Genomic DNA, 9,712 nt, shown 5'->3' on the forward strand with positions numbered 1-9,712 from the left:
TTCTTCATAAGGCACGTCTCGCTGGTTTAGCAAACAATTAAACATGAATCTAGGGGAAGTGTCCCTAATGAGCCTACCAAGAAACACCAATATTTCTGTTAATAGCTTACTGAAGACTTTTCACAAAGTCTGCAGAGGAAAAGATCAGATCCCTGTGCTTCTTACATTGCTCCATACTAGCGTTCTGATTTGCTTATACAGAGAAATGAAAGAAAAAAAAGGTTATTGTCAATGCCACAAAGACCCTGACTGGTGAGCTCAGTTCCACAGCTGGCTGTCACAGCCCTGCAGCACAGCAGGCGCATTCTGGATCAGATGACACAGTCAGACCCATGGAAATTCAGCCCTCCTTCCTCTCTGAGTCAAGAGAGGATTCCCATATGTCCATGACTGCACATATGCCACAGAACTAGAAACATACCAGTTTAAATATACTTTTGAAACAGGAGCTATGCATTTTTCATGAAGCAGAAGGTAAGGGGATAAAAAAAAAGTCTAAACAGTTTCTGTTTATAGTCTTTCTGTTTCATTCTGCCACTTACTTTTGCTGTGACTTACAAAAAGAAAATGAAAAACCCTGGAGTACATGACAAAGACAGAGGCCAGGTAATAAAAATTAAGACAAAAGGACAGAGCAGAGAACCAGAGCTCTAGTTGGTAGCTCTTGGCTATGGATGTGCCCTGCCATATGGTGTCAGCATCCTTACCAAGCGATGAATCACTCCTGAGTTACCACGTATTTTCCTGAGAGCTCAAATCTTCGCAACGCCGTAGTTGCCACACGAATGTTATGCAACTGCTGAAAGAGGGACGGTGCTCGCACACCGGGCACGCTAAGATCAGAAGGCACAGGAGAGGTGATCCGTGCTACAAAAACCTGGGAGTTGTTTTAGGGAGGGGGGATCGAACTCAAGTTACAAACGTACTGCTGCCTGCTAATGAGTTTGGGCACAGAATTCCATTTTTAAAGAGAGGTTGCAGAATACTGGAGCATCGCAAATGGTAAGTCAGGGACACCAGCCCTTATAGTACTGACTGAGGTCTGAGAACAACATAAACCTCCGTTTCAGCTTTCCAGCCCAAAGTTCAGATGATGATGTCCCTGCCTATGGCAGGGGGGTTAGGACTACATGATCTTTGAGGCCCCTTCCAACCTAAACTGTTCTTCCACAAGAACTGTTGGTGAAAACTCCACATTTTACTAGCAGCATGTCAAGTACTGTACAGACAGCACAGGTTAGCATAGTTCTCCAGAAAGTAGTTTCCTAAAGAGGCTGTGTTAAAGTAACTGAGTGTTTTTTTGAACGAAAGCTTACATTTTTCGTGTTCACGTTGTGACAAGGCAAATGGTATTTTTACTTACTAGACATAGAAGCAGATGCAAATAAAGTAATTCATTTTTAAAACACAGCACCCAGAACCTTACATTTCACATGTTAGCTGAAGAAAAGACGGAGTGGCATTGCCAGGAAGTTTACCCAAGCCACAAATGCACACAGAACACTTATGCTGAAAAAAATCTGTAACATCTGACAAAACACTGATATCACAAAGTTGCAATATTGGGGTTATGGCCCCAAAGCTGCAACAGGATGAAAACATAGTTGCTAGAAATCTTCTCTTGAAGATAAATATTACTTCAGAATGGACATTAACAGGCTACAAGTATCTGCTTTGCTTTCATCTAGTGTCCCAACCAAAATTAAGGTAAGCACGGGTGCAAAAACGAGTCCCAGACTGAATATGTATAGTCAAAGTCTCTAAAAACAAATCACAAACACCCAAGTGACTATAGTCAGGTTTGGCTGCATAGTCATAGGAAAATGCACTGCCTTACGTTCACCCTCATAATCTGAGGCTCAGTCAGCTGATCTCAGGAATGCATCCAAAATATTGTATGGGACTGAGTCAATCGCCTGCCTCTGGGGTACGGAGCTCCGCAATGAAGGCGTGATTCAGCTGCCTCTCGTGACCTTAATTTCACCTGTGTTTCTGATGGGCAAGTAGAAGTCCAAGTTGCTTTGGAAAAAGAAAGAAACCTAGTGAAATAAGCGAAGTATGAACTTCTGGGTGATCTTCTGCAATATTTAAATTTATTTATTTTTTTTAACCAGATACTCATTGCCTTAAATTAAACAAAACAAAACCCTTTTGTTACAAGTATTACTACGACTCTCCAGACACCAAGCTTTGTAAAACAACACTACAGGTCAGTTCAGATGGATCTGAAGTTAATCAAAACTGGTGTCAGCATCCACACAGAAAGGCAACCCCAAACCCTTATGCTCTTTGCACAGGTCAGAAGTCAGTCTTTGCAGCCTTTCTGAGGACACAGCCCCTGCCTGCTTTGCTACTGTTCCAAGTAAGATCCAAAGCTGAAGTTTGAGGGGTTGGAGCGATGGAGATGGGGACTGAGAAACACAGAGCCACTAAACCCCATGTCCTCAGCCTGATCTGGTGGCGGATTTTGGCGATCCAGACCCCTACCCCTGCCCATACTGAGACCCCTATGCCAGCCTGTACTGCTCAAACGCCACGCACTAGGAATAAATACAAGGTGTTTGGACAGCACATCACCAGTGAGACCCGATAGTGCCCTATGAGCCCCCTGTGCTCAGAGCCGGACAAGCCCCTCTATTTACAAAGCACCCCCGTTAACAGCCTGTCGCTGGGGGTTTCCAGCAGCCCAGCTCCACACGAAACGCTTACAAACCTTTCAAAACGGCGCAGTTACCACAAAAATAAACAAATAAACGAGCAGGAACGGGGGAGCACCCCGGCCCCCCCTGAGGGCACCCCGGCCCCAGCACCTGCGGCCTCCCCCCCCACACACAACACCGGGGGCTCCCCCTTCCCTCCTCCTTGCCCAGCCCGGGGCCTCGCCACCCCACAGGCGGCCGGGAGCTCGGTGCCCCCGCCGGCCTGACCCACCATGGTACAGATGGAGGCGAGTCTCCGGACCGTCATCAGCGCCTCCATCCGCCCGCCGCCGCCATGTTGCGCCGCCGCCCGACTGACAGCGGCAGCCGGGCCGCGGGTGGCGCGGCCGCCAAATGGGGCCGCCCGTGCGGCGCCCAAGCGGAGCCGGCTGCGCGCCGCCGAGCCCGGCCGCGGGTTCCGCTAAACCACATCACCCAGCTCTACATCTAAACGGCTTCTAAAGACCTCCAGGGATGGGGACTCCACCACCTCCCTGGGCAGCCTGTTCCAGTGCCTCACAACCCTCTCAGTAAAGAAGTTCTTCCTAATATCCAACCTAAAACACCCCTGGTGCAACTTCAGCCCGTTACCCCTCGTCCTGTCACCAGGCACGTGGGAGAACAGACCAACCTCTCTACAGCCTCCTTTAATGTAGTTATAAAAACCGATAAGGTCGCCCCTGAGCCTCCTTTTCTCCAGGCTGAACAAGCCCAGCTCCCTCAGCCGCTCCTCGTAGGACTTGCTCTCCAGGCCCCTCACCAGCTTCGTTGCCCTTCTCTGGACTCGCTTGAGCACCTCGATGTCCTTCTTGTAGCGAGGGGCCCAAAACTGAACACAGTACTCGAGGTGCGGCCTCACCAGAGCCGAGTACAGGGGGACGATCACCTCCCTAGCCCTGCTGGCCACACTGTTCCTGATACAAGCCAGGATGCCGTTGGCCTTCTTGGCCACCTGAGCACACTGCTGGCTCATATTCAGCCGACTGTCCACCATCACTCCCAGGTCCTTCTCTGCCTGGCAGCTCTCCAACCACTCATCTCCCAGCTCTGCTTGGGGTTATTGCGCCCCAGGTGCAGGACCCAGCACTTGGCCTTGTTGAACTTCATACAGTTGGCCTCAGCTTGGGAAAGGGCCCCAAAAGGAAGCCCAGCCATCATCTGGCTGCCAAGGCCACCGCTGAGGCACGTCTCTAAGTGCCACATCCCTAAGTGCCACGTCCACACGTATCTGAAACATCTCCGGGGATGAGGGACTCCACCACCTCCCTGGGCAGCCCCTTCTAACAGCCCTCTCTGTGAGGAAATTCTTCCTCACACCCAACCTAAACCTCGCCTGGTGCAACCTGAGGACATTTCCTCATGTCCTTGTCACCTTAGGGGAGACCTTATTGGTCTCTACAGCTATCTGAAAGGAAGGTGTGGGGAGCTGGGGGTCGGCCTCTTCTCACAGGTAACTAGCAATAGGACTAGAGGGAACGGGCTCAAGTTGCCCCAGGGGAGGTTCAGGTTGGAAATGAGGAGACATTTCTTCTCAAAAAGAGTGGTCAGGCATTGGGACGGGTTGCCCAGGGAGGTGGTGGAGTCACCGTCCCTGGGGGTGTTCAAGGAAAGGTTGGACATGGTGCTTAGGGACATGGTTTAGTGGGTGACAGTGAGGAAGGCAATGGATACTGGGGCACTGACAAGTCCTGAAGGATCATCTGGAACTCACCTTCTCCCAAGAATGTCTTCAGCAGTTGTCAGCACCCACAGACAGGTTTATACGGAGCCATCCAGTACGATGGGGGAGATGGCCATTGTTTCTGCACCAAGTAATTGTTTGCTGCTCTGCACCATGCATGCCCATCTCAGCAAAATCACAAAAAGGAGCCTTTTAGAGCACAGCGCTGCGTTCACAGTGTCTGTTGTACACCCAGCAGGAAAGGAGTGAAATGCTGCCCAGTCACTATGTACCACTTCACACACTGCATGCCAAAAGCAAATACCTATCAGAGGAAAAAATCCCTTGTGGAGACAGATGGGTGGAAGCGTTTGTTGTCCCAATGATGACAATGTACAGAATTCTCTGTGCTGAACCTGGAAGAAACCTGACTAATATTTCGGGTGGCCTATAAACTAAGTGCTGTTGAAAAGAGCTGGTGAAGATCATAGGAAGCCCTAAGCTTATATTGCGCGTGAAACACACCGTGGGCAAGACCGATTCCACATGCTGCCCCTTGCTTCAGCCTTGACCTTGTGGGAATATCTGTGAGGAAGAGCTGGTTCAGTTTCCAAAGCACAAACTATTTTATGAGGCCAAGATGTTTCCATTCTATTTGAGTTGCTCGCCTGCAGCAATGTTCTCTTATACACGCTGTACTTCCCACGTCATCTACTATAGGATCCCAGGGGAGAGTATTCCGCAACCTAAAAAAAATATCCTTAAAAATACACTAAAAGTGAAAAAAAGACACGTGCAACTTACAGGGTTTCCATGAACAGCAATGCAACAGAATTAGGGACAGGAAGTACAGAAATAGTGGAATCTGTACAGCGTTTAACCAGATTTAACTGTAGATTTAAATGATCGCCTCCCTTACATCCCAAAATAGAACCAAATATGATTTATCACAGATGTTGTAATAGCATCTGAGGACACTTCCTTCCCCTCTAGCCTAAAGATCGGAACAGTTTATTGCTGGGTACAAATATGGTGCTAAAATGACAGTCTTGTCCTGAAACGACAACTTCTGAGGCTACTGCTGAGCCACAGTTGCCTAATTTTTAATGTCTTTTACCTGTGATCAGGACCTACACAAAGTACGATCCTGAACACACAGAGAAAGGCTTGCTCCTCATGCACATCACATTCATCACTGTTTTGTCTTACCTGCCACAAAGGTACTGCCTAGGAGGTACTGGGTTACTGGGAACAAAAGGTGGTAAAAATGCTACTTCTGTCTTCTGTTTCGTGCTGAAGCTCTGCAGTGTGAGAGCTGGCCTTTGGGCCTCACATTTGCAACAAAAGCAGTCAGACAAAGCTGCAAAGATCAGTTTGTGCTTGTTTAGAACACATTCAGGAGCAGAGGGTGTTTACAGGAGCAACCAGCTATGAGTTTCATCCCAGCACCTGCAAAAGCAAGTGGCATTTCCTCAGCACCATGCTTCACACACCTGCTCAGAAATGTGCCACACTTCTCTAGCAGTGTTGCCATAATGTCAAAATACTGTGCAAAAGCATCAGAGAGATACTGGGGGTAAATGTAACCATTGCAAATAGAAAGATCGCTTTGTTGTTGTTGTTCTTTTTGTTCTTTTTTTTTTTTCTTCCTTTTTTTTTTTTGTCTGCTAGGAAGAAGGGGAAAGAGTGAGAACATTCGCCTTCCTCCCAATATGCAGGGATCTTAGCAAGATGCTCTAGCTCTGCTCATCTGTTTCTCCTTTTGTAAAATGTATGAGGAGTAATTATATCCAGTTTTGAAAGCATTTTGACATCCTCGTATGAAAAGCACTATGGTAATGGCAAATATTTTTGTTTTTATTATGGTTCATCACTGAAGATATGCACAAGTGCCAACAACAATAAAAATAGAAAATCTTATAAAAATCATAGCCAAAAGTAACATAGACTAATAAATAAATCTTAAAATAAAATGGTGTGGAAATAACGTAATCTGTGTGCAACATGCAAAGGCAGATATCTTTGCATGGATAACCTAATGAGTGGTTAGTAAAATCTCCAGAATCATCCAAATGTTTTCAAAATTGCTCTGAGTTTTGCAAACATTCTCCCTTTAATTTAAGCTATTGTTTTTCCAGAAGAATTTGAATTAAAAACATGTGCTTTTTTAGCTAAATATAAGTCCATTGTACACAAACAATGAAAATCTCTTTTAAAAACAATTCTTATTCTACATGCCAAGGGTTATACAATCTTAAATAGGGTGAATCCTTCTGCGTGGTGTCACTCGGTGAAAAGACTATTCTGACAATCTAGAAAATCAAATAAAGATCAGATACAAAACCCTCTGGCTCTTACTACATATCTTACTCAAATTCTTTCCAAATTAGAGCCCCAAATTCATCATTTTTGGTTAATAAGAAAAGGAGCTTGGGAATCTATTTAAAACTTTCTGGAGTGTATGTTGCCTTTCTTACTGCTATCAGAAACTATTAGCTCTGGACAGAGATTTCTACATGCCATGGATGCAAGCGTTGGTTAGAAGCACAAGAAGCCTGGGCTAATGCATCAGAAAGTTAGATGGAACCATATTAGCCAAAGAACTAGAAATCAATTGGTCTGCTTCCAAGATTCAGTCTAAAACTGCTTTCACATTTGTTTTAAGCAACCAGAAGCCATCACAGCTGCCAAAAGAAGCAGTCCAACATTTCCTCCAGCACTGGTCTTTCATTCCTGCCCCGACACATCTCCTCTCGGGTGTCAGCACCAGCATCCGTGTAAGCACATGGCAAGCAGCTTTTCCAGCCTCCTCCCTGCAGCTGCTCATTGCCGTGACCATTTGAGATGCCCGGCTCCGTGCCCTCTCAGCCCCCAGCATGGTTTTGAGATGCAGAGAATCGCACACTGCGCTGGAGGTGAGGATGCTCTGAGCTTTCATGCCAGCAGCAAAAAGCCACCCCACATCTAATTCTCCATTCCCCTCCAACATTTTGATGATTTTCTTTTTTTTTTCCTTCTGTTGCACACTGAGCTGATGATCTCAGAGAACAGCCATTGATGACTCCAAGGTCTCCTTCCTAATTTATGGGTGCCAAGTCCAAGTTCAGCACCACTTAGGCATAGTTTATGTTATTTTTCTCTAGATGCATTACTTTACATTTATCTAGACTAAAGCTCCTCTGCCAGCTTGCTCTGTGCTCGCTTTTGTGAGATCCTTCTGGAGTTCCTCAGCACTGACACAACCCAAAAGGACATTTACTTCTGTTCCTGTCAGCGGTGTTGCCTCTCTTTTTCAAGCAAGACAGCAGACCTGTATTCTTCTAGGAATGTCTTTGCTCATATAGAACATTCCCCATGATATTGCTTAATTTATCTGGCCCTTTTCCCTGGGCTGAAATCGTTCTGGCCACCTAGAAGCTGGTAGATATATTACCACTTGTTTTCATAGGAAGACTTACAATGAATAATTTTGTATTACTCACTCACATATGCTTTTAATAGCAAATGGTAATAAGGGTTCCAACATCCTACACTTAGGGAGGGGGGCATTTACATACTGCTGCTAGCTAATCCTAAAATTTATAATGTGTCCAGCTCAACAGCACATTTCAAAGTGTCCTGTTAATCGACCACAAGATTTTGAACATTTTCATGTTCCTCCTTTCATTTGGCCAGTTCTTACAAAACTTCTGCAAGATTAAAGCACCCTGGTAATGAAATTTCCTGGAAAAGATTTTTCAGTGTTTGGGTGTCTGCAAAAATCTGGAAGCCAATTTACACACTGGAAGATTTAAGACCGTTCCCATTGGAGCCGTGTCCCAAAAGACACAGGATCTGGTGTCTCCCTCCCAGTGCCACGAGCTGGATAGCCCTCCAGGCCTTTTGTTCTCCCTCTTCATCAGCTGACTGTCATGATGGTCAAAGTAATAACCCTTCACACTTACACAACAACTCAGCACAAATACAGCTTCAGAAGGAGTTTTTAGAGGGGAAACCGAGCCCTGGAAAAGTGATACATTCATACATCTTCTGCATCCTGTGCTTGTTTTACTGGACTGCTGTGCACCAAAGCTGGATTTTTCCGAAGCTCTGCACCCAATTCATGCTCAGCATGCATAGGTCCTGTGTGAGGCAGGCATGGAAATCGAGATGATTGGAAAACCTGGCCCCCAGTGCTTTGAGAAGGGGTGGTAATCGAGAGACCTGGCCTGATTCCCCTTCCTCCTGTGCTAGCCCTCTGTGATACCCCAGCCTCCAGAACCTGCTTGTGTGTGCTGTGATTGAAAGCAGCTGCATGAAAGCGTCTGGGCAAAAAAAGCTCTTCTGGTGGCTGCAGCCTCTCTGTAAGGAGCCATGCCCACCTTCTGCCTGGTAGGAGTGTGCAGAAGACAGGAGAAATCTGCGTACTCGGATCTCTGAGATCTGGGGGTGGATTAGCTTTCAGTTAATATCTGTTTCCCACGCAGCGTGGCAGAGCACACGTCTCAGAAGAATGCTGTCTGCACCAGGCTTCCTTCTTCCCACCGCTGTGTAAAGCCAGCCCTACCCTTTGCAGATCTCTTTTGGCCATTTTTTTCAGAGATGAATGCTCAGACTGTACTTTCTGTAGTTTCATTTACATCTGTTTTATATTATTTGCAGTTTTCCTTTATCTGGGCCATTCCCTCCCCACTGCTCGTCCTTTTTTCTTCCCTCCCCATTATCCCTGATAACTGAGAGTTGCTCGTAGTCCGTGTACGGTTACATGCTGTCATCCCTACAGACCTTGCAGCTGCCAGCTGTCTTAAAACTACACCGAGTTTGCCTATAGAAGTCATTCTTTCTTCATTCCCTCTGTCTGGCTCTGAAGGATACTGGCTGCCTTAGCCTTCCCAAGCCTGTTGTCAGCCCTAAATTCACTTTTCCATGTTCAGAGAAACAGCAGTGCCCCAACCCTGTGCTGACCCACATTCCAGCGGGCAATTACAACTAATAACATGCACAACCCAGCATATCAAATGTATCCTGGAGGATACAGATGCGATCTTGTACTTTAGAATAAAAAAACTACCCCTGTCTGAAAAATGTGGGGGTGGGGGGGGGAAAGTGTTTATTTTCCTGACGAGGAGTGTCCCAGCAGCTCTGGCACCCTGAAGGGGCCCAACTGCAGGACACAATAGGGCAGGGAAAACAACAGAGCCTGGAGCTGGAGCCCATTGAAAATGCCGAGAAACTAGACAGGCAGAACGGGATGATTCAAAGTGGAATTAGTGCAGGGCAGCGGGGTGACCGGGGTGACCGTCTCTTGCCACTGGGACGACAGCAGCACTGAAGAATCTCGTTTTAGGCAGGAGCCAAGGGGCAGCACAGAAAC

The 9,712-nt window shown here is 46.7% G+C and overlaps 1 protein-coding gene across 3 annotated transcripts in view; it reads right to left on the reverse strand.

The window, feature by feature from the left end:
* The window catches only part of LOC101794906 (ubiquitin carboxyl-terminal hydrolase 12), a 30,227-nt gene extending 27,136 nt beyond the window's left edge, over positions 1-3,091 (reverse strand). Inside the window, exon 1 of one of the 3 annotated variants that reach the window (XM_027465045.3) lies at positions 2,932-3,091. In XM_027465045.3, coding sequence (XP_027320846.1) covers positions 2,932-2,979 — 48 coding nt within the window. In that variant the 5' untranslated portion in view covers positions 2,980-3,091. Of the gene's footprint in view, positions 1-1,837; positions 2,020-2,931 lie in introns of those variants that run through there. The other 2 variants (XM_027465046.3, XM_005009007.6) reach the window with 2 other exon arrangements.
* Between the last annotated feature and the right edge of the window lie 6,621 nt (positions 3,092-9,712).

The sequence above is a fragment of the Anas platyrhynchos genome, chromosome 10, assembly GCF_047663525.1.
Source record: "Anas platyrhynchos isolate ZD024472 breed Pekin duck chromosome 10, IASCAAS_PekinDuck_T2T, whole genome shotgun sequence".
Taxonomy (NCBI): Eukaryota; Metazoa; Chordata; class Aves; order Anseriformes; family Anatidae; genus Anas; species Anas platyrhynchos.